At 36.9% G+C, this 23,264-nt stretch overlaps 1 protein-coding gene across 1 annotated transcript in view; it reads right to left on the minus strand.

Moving 5' to 3' along the window:
* Nucleotides 1-6,763, minus strand: part of LOC150106893 (peroxidase-like) — a 98,142-nt gene extending 91,379 nt beyond the window's left edge. The window contains exon 1 of the mRNA XM_090393498.1: nt 6,645-6,763. Within this exon, the coding sequence (XP_090249624.1) occupies nt 6,645-6,763 (119 nt within the window). The remainder of the gene's footprint in view (nt 1-6,644) is intronic.
* Nucleotides 6,764-23,264: the final 16,501 nt, after the last annotated feature.

The raw sequence follows: 23,264 nt of genomic DNA on the forward strand, positions 1-23,264 counted from the left end.
TTTAATAACTGACGTGAGATGGATTAATACCCTTGGAAGGTAATGGATGGCAATGCTGTAGCCAATGAAGTTCTAGCTGAGGCTCAGCTATTGCTGTTACCCTCCTGCCATGATCAGAGCTTTAATAGCTCAATAACACCTTATCCTTACACTGTCCTCTACAGATAACGGGGAAGATGAAAAGCATTCTTGCTTCGCCCCTTTAAGCCAGTCCTTGTAAGGACTAAGTGCTCTTTCCATCAGCATGAATCATTTAATATATTCATTGGATCGTATTTTTTTACACTTTCGTGCGTTATTTCATTTCCAGTGGTCCACGTCATCAATATCTAATAGTCACTGTCTAGCATGCGCAGTGGAAGTTTCAAATATCTCTTTTTTAAGGCAATAAACTAAAATGATTATTCGAATATAAGCTAGTCGCCTCTTCTACAGTTTTTGAGCCAAAGAATGAGGAAACTATCCAGCACCTTACGGTTCGCTAATTTGGGATTGAGCCTTTAATAATAAAACTTCCTTCCAGTAGTGAATGCAGTCATATTAACCTTAATTAGAACGACATAGGATTTGTACATTCTTTCTCTCTCATTTCGTGCACTTTTTCTTCTTCTTTTGCTAGACGAACTTTATCTTTGTTCACATTTCCTTCGGTATTCCATTTCCTGGTCTGAATAACTACCTAATTAACATATATAAAAGCTAAGAAGAGGAGAATAACCGGGAGATAACGCCGTCTTTTCTTTCTTGACCTTCTGTTAATATTAACAAGAAAGATTTTAATATCCCTAATAACACACTTTGTTCTCATTGTGACTTCGATGCAGAAGAAAACGGATAAAAGCGTGTTGCAAATAGATCAAGAATTAATTTATCTTGTAAAATAAATGATCTTTCTTTTGAATTAAGACAATAGTAGCGTCACTGGTTCTACTGTAATTTCGTACTTTTCATTTATCTATGATTATATGCAAATGCCCTAAAAAATGGATTTAGTGGTTATCTGATAGAGGTCTTTGAAAGCAACGAAGAGTTTATCACGATGTAGAAACTTGTAGGTATTAGCTTGTGAAAATACCTGTTGTTTGTTATACCAAGACAGCTGAATCGCTCATGATCATGTTATAAGTGGTCTGGTTTAAACTGTTGCCTAAGGGTGATAGATGCATTTTATGAACGTATGTGATACTGAAGGGAATAAAGCAATGCGGAAATACTTAGTGGTGCTAAGGGTTTCTATCCCTTAAAGTAACGGAATATGACTTTTATATAATGCAGAAATAGGCGAAAACGGACTGATTCTTTTAACAGGATTAGCCAGTGACTCGATATAGTACTTGGCCTGTGTTACTGTCCTGTTTCTTGATAGGTTACTAAGAGAATTATACATTCTTCTTCTTATGGTGCCATCTTCTATCGTAGGTCAGCGACCATCTTAGCGAACAAACTACGTTCTTGCGTTGATCGGAACAGTTGTACTCTGCTCTTTCCTGTCCACGTCTTGATGCTTTTCGTTTCTTCATTGTTTATATGAGATCTTTGGCTTTTCCAATGGATTTTACGACATCTTCATTGGTTATTTTTTCTATCTAATTATATTAAGGAATACAAATAAGTAGTAGTAGCAAAAATACGACTATTCATGTAGTAGCAAACAGCACGTTATAGACAGATAAATCTATAAAACTTTATGATAATTGCATACACAAAAAACCTTGGAGTGGCTAAACTCTAATATCCAAGAGTTCAAGAGCTCATCTGACTTATAAACCTCCGCAAAACTGGCAGCTTTGTAAATAATGTTTATATATTTATATAAATAATAAATATATAAAATTCTTGTATCAGTCCGTATCTGATGCAGAACATTTCGAACCGAAAGGATTTGCTTAATATTCTAATCAAAGCATCGTCCGAATAACTGATGGTCATTATCACATTTTAACTTAACTAATTCTTTGGAAATTACATTAAAGATTTGCCTAATATTTCAATCAAAGCACCGTCCCAGAAAATATTAATAATCTAAAAAGATTCTGAAAAGAATAAAAAAAAAAAATTGGCATGTTATTTATCTTTTGTTTAGAAAATAATAAAAAGGTACATTAGAGTATTCTAAATAAAATTTATAATTTAATCTATTCTGTAAATATTTTTATTGAATAAAATAGAATATTATACTTTACAAAATAATATATGTATTTAATTTATTTAAATGTAGTTATATAACAGATAAAACAAAGAAAGTTATATTATCTATATAAAACGATTCAGTGATTTATTTATTATTTGTTGAATACTGTTAGTGATCTGAAATTTATAAATTGCCTTTCGTTATGCGCATACATAAAACATACTTGAAAAGTAATGAACTGTACGAAGTTATTTTTTCGATTTCGTTTCCTTAAACGTTTTTCATTTATAGAAAACGAAATCTGGTATTGAATTATTCTGTCAAAAGTGAACACGTGACCTTTAGGCAAAATATGCACATTTGATTGTAGTTATCATAGATGGTTGCTTAACACAAACATAATTAAATAAATAAACTCAAGTAATAATTAGAAATTTCAACTGAAAAACTTATGCGTGTTCTTTTAATCACTCTATTTTCTTTAACATTTTTTATTGAAGTAATTCATATATAATTAAATATCAAGTCCCTATTTTTATTTTATTACGTCTAAAATAGGGGAAAAATGCTTGCAGTTTCAGAATAAATTAAAGTTAATTTCTATCGTAAGTTTAAAACCGTTGTCATTTATAATAAAGAAGTATTTAAACAGGAATTAGGTATTAAGATGTTCGTTTTTTTTTTCTATAATGACAAAGAATTGATGCCATTGGTAGTAAGAATTTATATGAACCATAAACCGTTTAGTACTAATAGGACACTTTTTAATTTTCTGAAGATGGTTTCTCATAACTCGGTCGAGCATATTTATGTTTATGTATGGGAAAGAAGCAACAAATTGAAAATTTTCTGATCAGAAAAATATATTTTTAGAATAACGATTATTTAATTAACCGATACAAGATCAAACCTGACAAATTGGTTCGTAAGTATTAGTTTTAATGCAAAGTATTAACATTTTTGTAGCTTCGAAAGCTCAAACCACAAAAAGATATTTTAGGAGTTTATGTTTTTCATCATCGGCCTTTATAGTATAAAAGAGTGCTGAAGGTGAACAAGCAGTGAGAGGGAAAGAGATCAAAAGGTAGAGTATGATAGTAGGAGGTTATAAAGCGACCTCAGTCCACCAATTTAGCTATATAACTGTGAGGTTGTGGCGTAAAGGTCTTTAGACATCACTCTCATTACATCTGTCTAAAAAATAAAAAAATAATAAAAAATATAAAAAAAACATGAATTATCCAAAAAATAAATAAACAAAAGAGAAAATGATCACAAAGACATAATGTACGAGCCATTGATTAGAGAACCAAATGAACAGAAAAATGGGGGACGAACCTCGCCCGAGTGATACAGCCCTCAAGGAGCTGATAAACCATGTTGGCCTTCGCAGCTCGGGTTTAATTAGGTCAATCCCCCCCCTCCTATTTGTGAACTATAAAACCAAAGAATTATATTATAAAAATAGACAAGGTTTAATTTTCCCCCGTGTCATGAAACAGAATAATAGGTGGCTTGCACCATTTGTTGAAGAACCTTCCATCCCCCAGCAGGTATCTCCCCAGTGCCAAGAACCCAGGCAAGTAAAAGTAAAACCCATTGAGGACTCTCGCGTATATTCTATTTTCATCCTGTATCTGGGATGTTTTTCTCACTTTTCAGATATGGTATTTTAGCCCATTTAGTAGGAAATGTGCTGAAATACGGCACAGAAATGATCGCACCGTCTGGTTCTGTATCTTAACTTTACCCACGTCACCGGAAGATGCCCATAGGCTATCCTCCAGGATAAGTCCTAGTGAAATGGTTGTACCCTTTTTACCAGGACTTATTATTATTGATATTGTTGAATAATGTCTCCGCATTTGTTCCGAGATGGGGAATGTCATATCTAGAAAGCTGAAAAAATTCCCAGTATCACTTTTGTGATTTTAATTGAAGAACATTTATACCCTCTGCGTAAACTTTTTTTATATATATAATTACATAGTGGATAATAATACTACTACTTCGGGCACAACCTCTGCGCGAGGACCAGCATGATCCGTGGTCCCACAAAGTAGGGAAGAAAATGTCCCAGAAAGTACTTAATCAAAGTTCCGGGTGCGTGGTTCGAACGTAAGACCTTCCGTATGGTTTTCAGACTGGGAAGCGAAAATTCCTCTTGGTTAGTTTTAAGTTTCAGGTATTCTTTTCTACTTTCATGCTTCCTATTATTCCAGAAAAAAATCTATTAGTGGATTCTAAAGTTGATTTTTTTGAACTTCTGTTTTATGTCGGTTACGTTAATCGTATGAATTATCGTTTTCGATACTCTAGCTCTGCCGTAAAATGACAAATAACTGGCCTTAAAGACTTTAATGTCACTACAGGAGTCCTGTAGTTTTAGGACGGACAGAACAGGACTCTCAATACTATAAGAATGTACTAGCGGAGTTAGGCCATACTTAAGACCTTGTCTGGAAATTTCCAAATATTTTCATTTTTGTTTTTGCTGCATTTACGTGTAGACCACTGATGAGGCTGAATTGCTGCAATATGCCGAAGTAGATAAAATCAGAGTCTCGGAGCGTTGCAACTACATCATCAGCATATGCCACAATCTTGCTCTGTCTGGAGACTAGGGGGGTAACGGTATTCCTCTGACTGTGGGAGAGGAATCTATTTTTTGATGAAGGGTTCTAAAACTAGTGAAAAAAGAAGAGGGCTTAGCGGGCGGCCTTGCCTTACTCCTTTTTGCATACGAATCAGTTACGAAAGAAATCAGTTTATAGCTACGTGGGTGGAGGCCGCTGAGTAAATATTTTTGATTATTTTTAGAAGCCCAGGTCCCACCATCATTTTTTGAAGGACGTGATGCAAGTAGCCGTGCCTAACACTATCAAATGCTTTTTCCAGATCAACTGAGAGAAGTGCAAGTGGATATTCATTGTTTTTGGCGAGACGGATGAGTCCGGGAGGAAAAAGAGGTTTAGTTCCGTCGATCTACCCGGAACGCTATAAACCTGCGAAAATTGGTAATGACATTTTGGATGTTTATTTTAATGTGGGCGCAGATACTTTTTGTGAAAATTTTATAGTCTGAGTTGGTTAGGGAGGTTAGTCTCTACATATTTGCTTAAGTCCGTACTCGGTCATTTTTTGGATAAAAACTGTGCAGCTTTTCACCAAATCAGCGGGAATAATTCCCGAAGTGAGAAAATTGTTAAATATGGTCGCTGAAATGGGTAAAACAAACTTCCAGATAGATCGATAGAACTCAATCCATAACCCGTCTAAGCCAGGAGTTTTCCTTGCCTTGATTGTTTTGCAAGATGCTTTTATTTCTTCCAGGGATATCGGCCTGTCATGCAAAGCGCTAAGATGATCGGGAAGACATGTGATGTCCCACTCGCTGAAGTCATCCGCGCCTTGCTGATCAGAAAAAGCGCCAAGGTAATGTTGATGAAAATGTTGTAGGATTTCCTGAGACGATTGCAACATTCACCATTCTCTTGGATCCGGTACACTATTCGGTCTTCAAATGCTACCACCCGCTGTTGGTTGTAAAATGCAGCAGAAGGAGTTTCTGTGTATCTCAGAAAAAGTCTCGCTCGAAAATCGAGGTCATCGAACCTTCTCTGGTTCTTCCTGTAATTCTATCTCTATTTGTCGGATGAGATCGCTACAAGGGATTCAGCTTCGCCGTTTCTCCTCCTTTAACGCTATGCTTGGTAGAGCTACATTTTCCTTCTTCAGAAACTTCTCATGACGTTGCATTAATTTTTTCTTCTTCTTCATGCTCTGGGATGTTGTTGTTGTTGTTGTCAGAGAAGAGCACAGATTTCTATTTCTTTATCTTCTCTTTCATTGTCCCTTGGCATCTTTGTTGACACAAGTGTCAACTTGTGTTTCCGCGTCTTTTTCTATTCTATTTTCCACAGTTTTTCTGCGACATCAGTTGATAAGAGCTTCTTTGTTTGTGTTACGCTTCTTCTTCTTGATCTTTCCTAATGATGTTTTCGTGAAGGTGGCTTGGCTTTCTGCTGTTGTCACCTTGCATGGTGGTGCCTGAAGAACTGGAAATTTTTCCTGCTTTTTTTGTGGCTCTGTTGTCTCCCAATTTTCCCCTGCTGTGGATATAAGAGACTTGATAGGATGTTTAACACTGTTCCAGTGTATGCCCTGTTGCCATGCAGTTTCTGCATTTATTTTCTCGATCAATCTGCCCCTAGATGTTCATATGAACCGCATCTGAAGCACTGTCTTTTGACTCCAGGATAATTAACCATTACTCTTGCAGAACCTATAAAAACGAAGTTGGGGACAGGTGTTTTCATTTCGATTGTAAATATTACTATAATAATAAAAATACCTTGTGAATAACTTCGTCACTATTTTCAATATATTCAAGTGGGAATCTGTCAATTTTTACTGTCCTAAGTATACTGCCTATAATAAGGGGAAAATTATTTTCACCACCGCCACATTCAAATTCTTCTAGAGGTTTATCTCTGGTTTGGAAATCTTTAACCACAATTTCATATTTTGAGAGCCTACGCTTGTTACTAAAGCTTTCACGACCGAACGTTTTTCGACCTTGGTATCTACTTCAAATCCGAGCGTTCTAACTCTTGGCTGAAGAGACGCCATGATTAAACATTAAAAACTGAAAAGATAATGTAATGAAAGACTTCAGAAAAATTAGGCGTTTTTCCTTAATCGGGGAAAATTTAAACAAATCCCATAAACTAAATGTCTACCAGCAGAAAAAATCCCGCACTACTTAAGTGGTAGTGCCAGCAAATTTTAGATCCGAGATGAATCGACCTTCAAACCGCCAAGTGTTCCCCGTCAGCAGAAATCTCCTATGAGAGACGGAAGACTGACAAATGGGCACAAGGAGCGGAACTAGAACCAGTTATACTAAGATAATGCAACATAAACAATTTTACCAAACCAAACTGTTGACTCTTTTGGAGGAAAACTGGACCTCGAACAGATACTACAATCTTATCATATCATACTAGGTTATAGACTCGTTCGCACGAACACTGGATCTCGAACAGATACTACACTTTGTCATAGCTAACAAAAACATTTTTAGAGATTGGCTTTACTTAGCATTTCCAGAGTGAATTAGCATTAGCACAAATTCAACAAAAAATGCCTTATAGTCCTTATAAGGACTGGCTTAAAGGGGCGAAGCAAGAATGCTTTTCATATTCCCCGTTATCTGTGGAGGACAGTATAGGGATAAGGTGTTATTGAGCAATTAAAGCTCTGATCATGGCAGGAGAGTAACAGCAATAGCCTAGCCTCAGTTAGAACTTCATTGGCTACAGCATTGCCATCCATTACCCTCCAAAGGATTGTATCCATCAAAAAGCCTACCAACAAAAAATGCCTTATCCTTATAAGGACTGGCTTAAAGGGGCGAAGCAAAAATGCTTTTCATCTTCCCCGTTATCTGTAGAGGACAGTGTAGGAATAAGGTGTTATTGAGCTGTTAAAGCTCTGATCATGGCAGGAGGGTAACAGCAATAGCCGAGCCTCAGTTAGAACTTCATTGGCTACAGCATTGCCATCCATTACCCTCCAAGAGTATTGGATTCTTGATCCACAAAAAGTGAATCGATTTGTTCAACAAAAAATGCATTTGAATTTAATAAATTATATACTTGAATTAATTAAATTTATAAATGGTTTATCAGAACACTGTAGAATTTCTTAGAATTATTCAAATATAATAGAATATAAAAACTTATAATCTATTTATAATATAATATGTTTTATAAGTTTAGAGACTTTTAAACTAATTAGAGTTTTATCATTTAAAAACAATTACAATTTTAAAAAGACCATCCAGATGTTTCGATTTTTGGTTGGAGGACATGTTCATTAGAATGTTCCATTGAATTTATTATCCAAACCATGCTGATGCGGACATTAACAAATAATAGAATTTTTAGCACCAATTAACTGATACAAATACAGTAGTGGATCCATCGACAATAATTAAAAGTGAAATGACGTCCTTGATTTTTTGTAACTGAAGAAGTGCAGTAATGTTAGTATTCACAATTCGTCGGTGGTGTTGATATGCACATTTTCCTCTGCAAGGTTTTAATTCCTGCGAATACCAAGTTTCGATAGTCACTTTTGGAATAGATGTACTGTTTAGGAAAGTGTACACACACACACACACACACACACACACACACACACACACACACACACACACACACACACACACACACACACACACACACACACACACACACACACACACACACACACACACAAAGCTTGCCAGCTAAATGGCGAGCAAACAATTCTGTTGATAAATTAATAAATTGTTATGAAATTAATAATAACATTTCAATGACTATTTCTTGGAATCTTCAGAAACTAGTAAATCAATAATACTCCACTAAGGCTGAAAATAAAACCCACCCATTTCGTTTAAAGGCTCTATAGTTTAAAAAAAAAAAATTCTTTGATATCAACGTACGCAGGACGACATCCGGTGAAAGAATTGCATCAGCCAAGACGAACTGCATCTGCCAGTAAAACTAGGGTGATCCCAGTCCCACATACAAGTCCTGAATAATAATTAGGATTAATTTCACGGATGGGAAAATCAATTAGCAAGGACAGTAAAACACCGAATAAAAATTGTTCAAGTTCACCAACCCACTGGATTAACGAAAGAAAAAAAAATGTTGTAGACGTGAACTTGTGTCCCGTTGAACAGACTACATTACGTGCCAAAGGTGAAACAATCCGACGATGTCCCGGTGACCTGTACGTACGAAGACAAACGCTAAAACGCTGACGCGACAGGCCTCGTGGTGGAGATGTGCTGCAGAAAGTGGAGCAATATCCCCAGGTAAACACGACTTGCCCTACTCTCCACGCACCGCGCAAGGGACGAGACAATAGTCCCCGAAAGCTTTCTCCATCACTCGTTGATCCAGATCCTCTGACAGATGAATTAAGAGGCGGTGAAGGGCTCTCTAGAACAGCCAACAGACCACGAACAACTAAACGTCAGACCTAATTTTGCTCCTTATTCTGTTGTCTAGACTTAGGAATTAATCATCGGAATATTTTCAGTCTTAAGCATGGGTTCTTTCCCCTGCTATCCCACCGACACACACACACACACACACACACACACACACACACACACACACACACACACACACACACACACACAGTAGGCAATTTTTTCTGTCTGCTTGTGGTACAGTTATTTATTTTTACATATTTAGAATGTGAAGGGTTTTTATTTGAAATACATTTCTGTATACAAAAGAATGGGTTGACAAAAATCAAGATCAAGTAGTAGTATTCGCACTAATAATAGTCTATAAAATTATTTATTTTATAAAAAAATTATATATTTTTTAATTTTTTAAATATTATTAGTTTTAATTTTAATTTTTTTAATTTTCATTCTTTTTTTTTTGGCTAGATGGGTAAAACAAGAATGCTTTTCATATTCCCCTTTATTTGTAGAAGACAATGTATGGATAGTGTGTTATTGAGCTATGAGCTCTGGTCATGGCGAGGTAGCTGAAACAGCCAAGCCTCAGTTCAAAACTTCATTGGCTTTTCCACAGAGAAAATTCCAGTAACAGATGCATTGCATCTGTTACTGGAATTTTCTCTAACTTTAGTCCCATATTTTTATTCTTATTTTTAATAAAACATTTCAATGATTACATTAATTAAATTTACAAATGGTGTATTTGGAAATTGCAGAATTTTTAGAATTACACAAACTTCACAGTAAACAAAAACTTGTTTTATTTTTTTTTTAAATGTTTAATATTTATTTTTTTAATTTTAATTTTTTAAGTTTTTTATTTTCATTTTTGATTATTTCAGTGATTAATTAAATTTATAAATGGTGTATTTGAAAATTGCGGAATTCTTTGAATTACGCAAACTTAATTTATAGAAAAATAAACTTAATTTACAGAAAATAGAAATTTCTTTATTTTTTTATTTTTAATATTTATTTTTAAAATTTTTTAAAAACATTTTAATTTTAATTTATTTTTTTAAAATTTTTTATTTTTATGTTTTAATTTTTATTATTAATTTTTTTAATATTTATTTATGGTTTTTAATTTTTATTTTTAAAATTTTTATATTTATTGAATATTTTTAATCTTACGCTCATTGGATAACTACTAAATACCAACTGACTAGTTATAAGTTTTAATTATAGTTTTGTCGGTATTATTAAATTAATTACATATTAAATAAATTTCTTATCATATGCCGGCTTGGTTGGTCGAGTCGTTAGCGTATATCCACTCTCCAACCAGTATAGCCTGTAGGTTCAGATCCTGCAGTGGACATGGATGTATGCGATTATCTGTAAGTGGGAGATGAATCCCCCTCCCCCCTATGTGAGACCACCGCCTCGCATATCGGAGACCTGATGTGGCTTAAAAAGTTCATGTTTAGTCTCTAAAGGGTGTCTGGACTATGTAAAAAAGGAATAAAAATAAAAAATATGCAAAAATTACTTAAAAAATAAGTTGCAATTATTGAAAGATCAAACCCGGTTTATTATTATATTTTTATCAATTCTTTTGCATTGTCTATTTACCCCCGTTTTATTTATCATAAGAAATTCCTATGAATTAATTGATATATTGATATACAGGGTGTTCGGGATAAATTTGACAGTTTCGTAAGGAAAAAGAAAATCTTCTTTGTATCTATTAAATTTAATGAATTGACAAAAAAACATTACAGGCAGAGTTAATTACAATACTATCGACAAGATTTACTCAAAATAACCACCATTAGCATCGATCACAGCTTCAATTCTGCTTCGGAACCTCGAACAAGCTGATGCTACTGTCTCCCTGGGAAGGGCCGCAAAAACTGTTTTAATTTTATCCATTAACTGGGCTTTTGTATTACTGGAAGTGCGATTGGTGTCTTTTTCAACTGCGCCCCATGCAAAATAATCCATGGGGTTAAGGTCTGGGGAGTTTGGAGGCCAAACATTTGGACTGGTGAAGTCGTAGAAATTTTCAGACAACCATTTTTGACTTTTCCCAGAGGTGTGGCAAGGGGCCGAATCCTGCTGCCATACATACGGCCTACCATTGGCTACCCTTGTTATCCAGGGCTTGCCTACAGTTAGCAACTCCACGAACAAAGCCCGAATTCCAATGCCAGGGTTCTTCAACACCTGTTCCTGCAGATTTGCGAGGAATTCTGCTGTACGAACGCAATCAGATCGTCTGCTAGGGATCTTTCTTCTTGCTACATCCTCGTAGTCACCATTGCAAGTCTCTAGTTCATGCCTGATTGTTTTTACTGTATTCAGGGAGCATTGGGCAGCAGTCGTAATATCCTTATTTTGATGGCGGGCACGAATCATCATGATACAAGTTATTCTCTTCCATGATTCAGGTGGGTTCCAGCTATCCATCCTTTCTGACATCTTGTATATGAATGAAGAAGGGTCCAAACTTTTAAATGAAGAGAAGTGTGTGTTAATACATGTAACTTACGGAAAAATATAATTAATTATAAATATGTCAAATTTATCCCGAACACCCTGTACTTAGTCTGACAGTTGCAGTTATTTATTGCAAAAAAATGTTTCTTATTCCAGTTCAAGAGAATATAAGGAATTGCATATATAAGGAATTGTATATTTAAGTAACCGATTACTATACAATTTTGGTGTGTTTTGTAGTGGAGCAGTGTGCACTCCCACGATGAGTAATAATAATAATAAATTTCTGAAAAATTCTGAACAAATCAAAACTTGGATATGAAATTCCTAAATGTAATATTAAAATTTCCCATCTATTGTATATGAATTGCAAAGAAATGACTTGAAGTTAGTTGGAAAATCGGTGCAGCAAACAGGCTCTTTACTGAACGCAGTTCGTATTTTCAGTCAGGACATCAAAATGGAATTTGGTTTAGATAAATGCGCAATTTTATCTATTAAACGAGGAAAAATTAATGATACTAGCGATTTTAATTTTGAACAAGAAAATTTATAAAACTAATTTCAGCTGACGAACACTATAAATACCTAGGAATATTAGAAGCCAGTGACATTCTCCACTCGAAAGTTAAACAACAAGCAGCTGCAGAATACACCAAAAGGAAGTTAGAAATATTTTGAAAACAAAACTAAATGGATTAAACACAATTAAAGCAATGAACTCTTGAGCTGTACCAGTGACCTCCAGCCGGCGTAATAGATTGGACAAAAGAAGATCTGGACAAATTGGACCGCAAAATTAGAAAACTAATGACTATGCATCATGCATTACATCCACAAAGTGATGTTGACCGGTTGTACCTACCAAGGAGAATAGGTGGATGGGGTCTGCTGCAAGTGAGATAGACTGTGGAAGAAGAAGAAATTCTTAAAATGTTACATCAACAATAGCTCTGAGCAAATGCTTCAAGCAGTTACACAAAAGGGTCTTCTGAAAGCTAAAGGAAACAAACGCGATTACAAAAAGGAACAGCAAAACAACCGATATGTCCGCTGGAAAAATATGTATAAAATAAAGCGCGTATGCACAGTAATGTATATTAGTGTTTAAAATAATAGTAACGTATAATAATAAACATTATAGTGTATTACTAAAGATCATATATTGTATCATTTGTAATTATAAATTATTAAAAGTATAAAATTTAATAAAAGATTAAATACTGATTTTTAAAATATTACTATAATTTTTAATTCATACACCAAACAAAAATTATTATAATTATTATTTATTTAATTACATGCATGCAATGTTACTATGGGAGGGTGGATACATTCAATCCAATACCCTTGGAGGGTAATGGATGGCAATGCCTTAGCCAATGAAGTTCTAACTGAGGCTCGGCTATTGCTGTTACCCTCCTGCCATGATCAGAGCTTTATTAAATGCTCAATAAATGTTACTATGGGAGTATGAAATACTAACAACTCATATGTTAAATGTGGATTTTCTTCTCGGTAGAACGTGTTAATCAAATATGTGAGAAACTAGTTTTGTAGTGTAGCTGCTAGATTAACTAGCAGAGACGTGATTAAAGTTATTAAATTGCGGATTATATACTGTATTTAAGAATAGCAGCACAGGTAAGTGGACTGTAATTGCAACGAGGGTGATTAGTTACGCCTAACAGCCGCTAGAATCGCCATTGTTAGCACATCTATTTCAGATCCATATATTTGCAGGATTTGCTTGTGTCTATACGCAAATCGTTAATGATGAATGTGTTAGATTTGGACGCCATTACAGATTCTCTGGATGAAGAGCCAGCGCTTATTCTTGTAAATAAACTTCAAAGGAAGTTTAATCTCAAATGACCATCAAACATGATAGATCCTGACATCATTATAGACTCATTAGATAAAGGACTGGCATTCAGCTTCATAAAGAAACTCCTTAAGAAGTTCGAGCTCGAATGGCCCGGCTTCCTAAATTCCTAAATTTTTACTCTTTACCCGAGACTGATGAAGATCAAAATGCAGACGCTCCTCAAATGGAGGAAAAATTAAATCTAGTAATCTCGGACTCTACTCATTCAGATCAAGGAGAGACGCACGCGCGCAAAACTGTCGCCGCGAGCAAACGAAAATGGCATGGATGAAGACGCCCCCAACACAGATTCCTCTGCCTCCACCAATGAAAAGGTACCTCCAGTCATTCTTAGGGAAAAGCAGAGATGGACAGCCTTAAGAACCACCATGGCCAACCTGCAGATAAATTACTCCACTTCCAAGAACACAGAGGAGGGCATCAAAATTCAGCCCGCTACAGTGACTGACTATAGAAATTTGACCAAGGAGTTGGATGTAAGAGGTATACAATACCATACCTTCACACTTACCTCGGAGAAAAATTGAAAAGTCAGCAACTGAAATAGCTGCTGACCTCAACATGCAAGATCTGCCTCCCATAAATGTAAGCAGAATGTACAGATCAAACAAGACCCCTATGCCTCTAGTATTGGTGGAAATACACAATATCTATAAAAATATTTTATAGATTTGTGTATTTATAAAATACACAATATCTTTGTAACAAGTTATTCACTTGTTACAACGCTGCTACATCATTCGCAATCATCCTCTGAGAAAAACTCGAAACTTTCAGCGACCTTCTCTCGTATAGTTGTTTTTTTTATGTTGTTAATGTTCACTAACAATTTCAGTAAAATTGAAACAAATTTTGATGAAGAATTTGAAAAGCAGAGAGAGAGAAAAAAAAAAGAAAGAAACGTCATAAAAACTGCTACCGGTTTCGACTCCTTATTTGTCGACTATTTTGTCTAAAAATATCTCTTTAAAAAAAAAAAAAAAAAAAATTTGACATGCGAGAAAGTGAACGAAATACTAAGGAGGCAGAAGGCTGGCTATAATTTAAAAGCAGCGGCTATTTGGCTGGCATTATCGACTGAATCTTATATCGCGAGAATGACTCGAGCAGTAAGTTTAATCTGTGGGCTTAAGGTCTCACCGGAGCCACTTAGGATGAGGGCCTCTTCTGAGTAGTGCCATAGATGCCAAAAATTTGGTCATGCCCATAAGTTGTGCAAAGCTCAATACAGATATTGAAAATGTGATGACACCCACCCCACACATACCTGCTCCAAGCCAAAAACCAACCCGGCTAAGTGCGCTAATTGTGGTGGCCCCCACCCTGCAAATTACAGAGGGTGCATTTGCCACCCAAAAAACAGGCAAACTGAGTTAATCAGTCAATCTACCTTATTATCAGAAACGAGAGCCCCAGAAGCTGAAGTTCATCAGGCTCCTATTAGTTTGAACAAGATGACAGGTGTTCACCCACCATCAACTAAGCCCCCCAAGAAAATAAATCTTCAACACCAAACAAGAACATATGGCGACGTGGCCCGCCCCAAAAAGACAGTCCAGAAGCAGAATATGCCAAACCCACATTCAAATATAACAGCCATCAACACCTCTTCTCTTGCAAATATGTTACAGGATTTCAATAACGCAAATCCATCACTAAGCACTACAAAAAGTTTCTTGCAGCAAACATCCATTTTATCTGCATTCTCCAATGCATAGGTAAAAATTCACTCCAGATTCTCTATATGATTATTGCTTGGAATGCTAACGGTCTCAAAAATAACATACTAGAAATACAAGAATTCAATGACAGATATAATCCGGATATATTAACATGTTCATTGCCAATCACGCGATATCGCGCGATGCGAGTTCTCACTAAACGGCCGATCACGCATTATCGCGTGGACGTCGCTAACTAAATAAAAAAATAAAAAAAATTTGGCCACCACACGAAATTCTAATTTTCAGCTTGGCAATGAAAGTGTTAATAATTAACGAAACTCATTTGAGACCTGCTGACAATCCCAAATTCAAAGGATACCAATTTTACAGGAATGATAGGCTGGATTATACAGGTGGTGGTACAGCCATCCTCATCAAAAATCACACCAACCATCATGCTGTAGCTATTCCTACAACCACTAATCTCGAAGTCACAGGTATCAATGTCATCACAAACTCTGTCGGAAACATAAAAATCTATGCTGCTTATAACCCACCATCAAAAACATTGCTGACCACAGATCTGGATGCTATCCTCGGAGTTAAACTACCGGTTATTATCGCCGGAGATTTAAACGCAAAATATCAAGCCTGAAGCAGTAGGTCTATAAATAGGAATGGCCACATCCTCTTTAACTATACAAACTCAAATTGCGCAGCTGTGGCTGGCCCCTCAATGCCAACTCACCACAGTCCGACTGGCTCATCCGACGTCTTGGATATAGCTGTCCTTCAAAATGTCAACCTGCAGTACACCCTGGAATCATTGAATGAATTATCATCAGACCACAATCCTATTCTGCTCCAACTGGGTTATCAGAGGGGACTTCCCCCTTCGCCTCACACCTTCATTCCCTGGGAAAAACTATCCAAAATACTTCCTAACTACATTGATACCGTCCCTCATATTAATTCCAAGGAAGAAATTGATTCTACAGTCAATAAACTTACTGATCAGATCAACACAGCCATAGCATCAATCACCTCAAATTCAATTGCTTTTATGCCTAAACGACTACCAGATGACATAATGAACTTAATCAGGGAAAAAATAAAGCAAGAAAAAGATACCACAACACCAGAACATCACAAGACAAAAAATATCTCAACAAAATGAACAGTGCAATGAGAGATGCACTTAAAGCCTACAGAAACAAACTATGGGAAGACAAATTAGCCTCCATATCACCTGGTGATCAAACTGTCTGGAAGTTCCTGAGAAACATCAAAAACAAAAACAAATCTCTTCCTCCTCTCAAATCTGACTTGAACATTGTTTACATTGCAGAAAAAGCCGAATCAACAGCTAAAAATTTAGAAACACAGTGTAGCCCTTCGTACGATAATCTAAATTCCAATCATATTTTCAAAGTCCACCGCTACGTCAGACACGTGTTAATATGGCCTGATACCTGTACCTGCCAACTCACACCTACTTCTCCCGCTGAAATTTATGACATTATAAAGAACTTCAAGAATAAAAAAGCTCCAGGGCCTGACGGCATATCCAATAATCTTATTTAAACTGCTACCCCGAAAGGTCATCGTACATTTTACAACAATAATAAATGCTATGTTCAGGTTTAAGTACTTTCCCTCTGCATGGAAGTTGGCAGACGTAGTTCCTATATACAAGCCTGGCAAGGATCCTCAGCAGCCTCGAAGTTATCGTCTCATAAGTCTGATTTCTAATTTGGGCAAAATAGCATAAAAAGCTATCCTTACCAGAATTTAACTTTCAGTAAAAAAATTAAAAATCCTTCCTTCGGAACAGTTTGGTTTTCGCCAGTTTCATAGTACCACCCAACAAATTCATAGACTAATCGAATTCATTACCACAAGTTACAATTGGCACCAATACACCGGAGCAGTTTTTCTTGACTTAGAAACTGCGTTCGACAAATTATGGTACTTTGGACTACTATACAAGTTGATTTTAGCTGGCATTCCATTAGATCTAGTCCAAATTATAAAGTCATTTCTTAGTGGCAGACGAATGCAAGTCAAACTAAATGATATATTATCTACCCAGCGACGCATCTTGGCAGGAGTGCCTCAAGGGTCCCTACTGGCACCGATACTTTTCACGGTTTACATGGCGGACATTCCGCACAATCCAATGTCATCTATCACTGCCCTATACGCAGATGACACAGCTATACTAACCAGATCTATTAAACCGCACCGATTGTCATCAAGAAACTGCAAGAAAACCTGCAGAGATTAGAGCGCTGGTTCTCGGAATGGAGATTGCAAGTAAACCCTCATAAGAGTATCGCCATGCTCTTCACTAAAAACTCAATATCTCCCAAAGATGACATCTTCCTATTTAATATCAAGATTCCCTGGAAAGCAGAAGCCAAATATCTGGTGTACTGCTGGACAGAAAACTAACCTTCAGTCCACATACAAAAGCTTCATGTACAAAAGCATCAAAAATAATTGCACAGCTTTACCCTCTTATCAATAGGAATAAAAAGCTGGATACCAAAATAAAACTGCTCCTTTATCAGTTGATGATTCGTCTCCAGCCTGAAGCCACACCTCAAGTACAAATATCCTCAAACTACAGAGAGTGCAAAACAAATGTCTCCTCATGATCTTCAACGCACCATGGTATATCAGAAATGTCCAACTCCACCGGGATACAAATATCCCCTACATCTACTCTTTCCTGCAGTTCTTCAGCAGTAAAGTTCTTCTCAGCATCCTCTTCACATCCAAATGATTTAGTGCAACAAGCAGCAAATTATGATGAAACAGACTTCTCCAAATATAGGAGACCCAAGGTTATCCTACTTCTAAATGAAGATCTTTAAATCGCACCCACTCAGGCAGAGCCCTTAGCTCATAAACTTTTCCTTACACAGCAACCTTATCAGATAGCAGGGATTATAACAGCATTTTGCTTCACCCTTATAGTCAGCAACGTCTTGCGTCTTGTGTGTTACTATGGAAGATTGAAGAGCTCGTCAATGTTGCCACTATTGTGCAAGGATTGTACTTGTTAATAAAATATATGAAACTCTGGGCTTGTAGTGTAGCTGCTAGATTAACTAGCAGTGAAACGATTCTGGTGTTAAATTATATACAAGAACAGCAAATTAACATCACAGCTACGCAGAGGGTTACCCAGGTAAGTCAACTGATATTACAGCAAGGGAGATACTCTAGGCCTACTGCCGCTAGTATCGCCATTGTTTCATATACTGTACTTGGTAAGCAACTGTCTATCTATTATTGTGATAAGGGAAAGGCATGTCCTGCCCCATAGAACAAAGTTTGGGGCAAACCATGGAGGCACCATATGAAGAACTAAATTTTAAAGAACTTCTGGCTATCTTCAAGCGTGTAAGCAATCTACTGCACACAAAATGGCCAAGAAAAGTCGTGATTCATCAAATAAAATAGATTGATACAGATGCCCCTCAACTCTCGGAACTTCTTCCTAGCATTCCTCAAGACAGCACCAGCGAGATAGAAACAACAGCTGATGATAATTCCCTCGCAGATCACAGTGATTATCAAGAGGTTCGCGCTCGCAAAAAAAAGCAAAACTGCAGCCTCTGAATCACCCAAAGCGGATCGAATGGAAGAAGACGGCCCTGTCCTGGACTCTCCTACCTCCTCAAGGGAAAAGATACCTCCGATTGTTCTGCGAGAAAAGAAAAAATGGATGTCCCTAAGGACTATGATGTCTAAGTTACAGATTTCATATACTCAAGTGAAGAATGTCACAGATGGTATTAAAATCCAACCTAGATCAGTGATAGATTATCGAAGGTTAGCTGGTGAATTAGACGCCAAAAGTATACAGTACCACACCTTTTTACTAGGATCAGAGAAAAACCTCAAGGTAGTGATTAGAGGTGTTTCGGAAGACGGATCCACAGAAGAAGTAGCTGCGGATCTACGCCAGCAAGACCTACCACCCGTTAAGGTCAGCAGAATGACCAAAAAAGACGAGAATCTAATGCCACCGGTTCTAGTAGAGATCAGTCAAGCTTATAAGCACATATATGACCTGTCATCCATCTGTGGACTGAAAATTACTATAGAACCATTAAGAAAAAGGGCTTCAACAGCCAGTACCATAGATGTCAGGAGTTTGGCCACGCCCAAAAATGTGCAAGACTGAATTTAAATGTTTAAAATGTGGGGACAGCCACCCAACAAATACATGCACTAAGCCAAAACACACCACGGCTAAATGTGCCAATTGTGGCGGTCCTCATACTGCCAATTACAAAGGATGTGCTCACAATCCAAGAAATAGAAAAACGGAAGCAGAAACATTCTCTTCCTCACTCAGCATACCTACGTCAGCGATTACTTTACAGTCTTCTGAAGAACAACACAAAAGGTCAGACGCCCATCTCCCGAAGCCAGAGGTTCCCAAACGAATAACTCCGCAACAACAGTCTAGGTCATATGCGGATGTAACTCGTCCCAAACAGTCATCCCAGGAACAGCCAACACCACATACAAATCTGACGGCTATCATTACCTCCTCTCTCGCGAATATCCTGCTGGATTGTAGCAGATCCAACCCTTCACCTAGTTCTACTAATAGATTTCTAAAGGATACACAAGCCATTATCTCAGCGCTCACTAATGAATAAAAACAAATTAAAACCAGATTCTTTGTAGATCATAGCATGGAATGCGAATGGCCTAATTGTCTTGGAGCTCCAGAAATTTGCTCAAAGACATCAGCCGGATCTACTCTTGCTAAGTGAAACCCATCTGCGACCATCAGATAATCCCAAAATTAGTGGATACCAGCTGTACAGAACAGAGAGATTATCCTGCAGAGGTGGTAGCACTGCTGTTTACATCACTCTATAAATATTCCATCCACCACTAACCTCGAGGTCACCGGCATTCAGATTCTCACGTGTTCTGCTGGCAAACTAAAAATCTTCGCAGCATGCAATCCTCCACAAAAAAAAAATATATTACTGTCCTCTGATTTGAACCCCTTATTCGATACCGAAGAGCCCATCATTGTGGCAGGTGACTTAAACGCCAAGCATTCAGTCTGGAATAGCCGTTCCACCAACAAAAATGGACGCATACCACAAAACTATGTTGGATTCAACAACTTGCTTGGGATAGGTCCTGCCGATCCTACCTATCACAACACTTATGGTCGGACTGATGTCTTGGACACAGCCATACTGCAGCACATCAGACTCCAATATAGTATAATGATGATTAACGATCTATCATCAGATCACAATCCAATATGGTTAAAATTGGGAAACCTTGAGGAAAACCTTGGGAAAGGCTCTACAAGGTGCTTCCGAAATATATTGGTCCTCCCCATCATAAAATCAAAAGAGGAAACTGAAACAGCCTTTAAAAATCTAACAGAACAGATTAAAGCAGCCTGGGCATGCAGTTATTATCCACGCAAATCCAACCACTTGCCAGAAGATATTATGAATCTGATCAGAGAAAAAAACAAGAAAAAGTAAGAAAAAGATATCACAGAAAAAGAAAGAAAAATATATACAGCAAGAAAAAGACTACAACACCAGGGCGCCGCAAGACAAACGGATCTTGAATAGTTCAACTCTTTGAAACTATTCAATGAATAGGTTCAAAGAATCTCATCCGATATGGAATCTCATCGGAAAGATTAAAAATAGAAATAAACTTCTTCCCCCCCCCCTCCAAAGAGATTCAAGTTTCATCCACACTGATGCTGATAAAAGCCGAAGCAATAGCAAATCATCTAGAAAAACAATGTAAACCTGCATACGATCACCTCGATTTTAATCATATTTATAAGATCCACCGACAAGTCAGATGGTCATTCAAATCTTCTGTCACATATTCCATTCAAATTGCTCCCACCTCACCTGCTGAAATATATGATATAATTAAGAAGTTTAAGAATAAAAAGGCTCCCGGCCCTGATGGGATCTCTAACAAGGTGATAAAGCTTCTACCACGCAGAGCTATTGTGCATCTGACAAATATAATTAACTCCATCCTTCACTACAAACACTTCCCTTCCTACTGGAAACTGGCGGACATAATGCCAATCCATACACCTGGAAAAGATCCCAGACTGCCTCAAAATTACAGACCACTCAGCCTCATCTCAAATCTCGGCAAAATTACGGAGAAGGTAATTCTTACCAGACTCCAAGATTCAGTATTCCGACTAAACATTCTGCTTGAGGAGCAGATTCGCTTCCGACAATCTCATAGCACCACGCAACAAATACACAGATTAGTGGAACACATCACCACGGGCTTTAACTGGCGTCAGTGCACTGGGGCTGTTTTCCTAGACTTAGCCAGTGCATTTGACAAGGTTTGGCATTATTGTTTGCTAAATAAACTGATATCAGCCAGTATACCAGTGGGAATCATTTATCTAATGAAGGCATACCTCTACGATAAGCGCATGAAAGTCAGGATGAGTGGGGTAATTTCAACACAAAAACGCATCTTGGCTGGAGTTTCACAAGGATCCTTACTAGCACCGATTTTATTTTCCTCATACTTGTGTGATATCCCGCACAACCCATTGTCTTCAACCAAAGCCCTATACGCTGATGATACAGCGATATTGGCGATACAGCAATCTTTAAAGCCGTACTTAGCCATCAAGAAACTGCAAGAAAACCTATCACAAATTGAACAATACTTCGCCAAATGGCGACTCCAAGTGAATCCTCTGAAGAGTGTTGACGTCCTATTCTCTAGAAGATCTATGCTTCCTAAAGAAGATATCCTCCTTTTTAACACAAAAATCCCGTGGAAAACTGAGATCAAATATCTTCGAGTAATATTAGACAGAAAACTGACTTTCTGCTCCCATATCAAGATTCTGTGTGCAAACACATCAAAAAATAGCCCAGATTTAGCCGCTAATTAATAAAAACAGTAAGCTGAGCACCAGAATCAAACTTCTCATATACAAACTGATGGTTCGTCCAATACTCACCTAGCTTCACTGGCCTGGAGTCATACTGCAAATACTAATATTCTCAAATTACAACGTATCCAGATTAAATGTCTCAGATTGATCCTGGGCGCCCCGTGGTTCATCCGAACTGTCCAGCTACATCGGGACACAAATGTCCCCTATATTTACACTTTCATGCAGACTATAGCAATCAAATTCTGAAAAGCATCTGTGCACCCTAACAAACTGATCCAACTGACTGCAGATTATGACGAAATGGATTATTTCGAACATAAAAGACCTAAAGCCATCCTAAACGTCAACACTAGGGCGAGCAATTAGCTCATAAACTTTCTCCACTCATGGTTTCTCTTAAGATAGGAATATGAAAAGCTTTTGCTTCACTCCTCATTAAAGTTGAAAGTTGAAATGTTACTATGACTCCAGTGTGTGATATGTGAGCTGTTGGTGTTCCGTCTTGTTGGGTCCGTCATATTCTGACATATTTTCTATTGCATAATGCAATAGTTCAGGCATCGTTCAGTCTTATTATCAAAAAATAAAAACCTTTAGAAAATTTATATCTGACTATTTGGGTGCCGTTGAGAGGTCCATTAACAAAACTAGAAATGCGATTTAAGTTTTTGGAAGCCTTAGGAAAAACAAATCGCGGAAGATTTTCCATCTTAGACTCACACAAGGAGGGTAGCGTCTCGTTTTCCTATATATTAAAGTGTTCCGATATCGTTTGCATAGTTCGATCCATACGAAATGCTTTGCTATCAAAACACACCACAAGCATTTTACTCAAATACTTTCTTGGATGTTTCCTTCTCAGTTTTGGAATTGCTGGTGTGCCGTGGATTTGCTTACCGATAAGAATAGAATTTAATTCAGAATTAAATTAAAGACCAAAATTACAAAATTACAAAAAAAAAAGAGATATATCTTAAGCCAAGATATTTCCAAATAAATGGTTTAAGTTGTTTACGATATATACAGAAACCAATCAGCAAATTATGTTGAATTTAGACTTCCTGAGGTAAATTGTTCCATTTAGATTTTCTTTTGTATTCTGTTTTATACATTATTAAAGATAACTTTGCTTATAATTTCATTTA

This window comes from Typopeltis vanoorti, chromosome 5 (assembly GCF_054136105.1).
Source record: "Typopeltis vanoorti isolate ZY-2024b chromosome 5, IOZ_Tvanoo_1.0, whole genome shotgun sequence".
NCBI classification, from domain to species: Eukaryota; Metazoa; Arthropoda; class Arachnida; order Uropygi; family Thelyphonidae; genus Typopeltis; species Typopeltis vanoorti.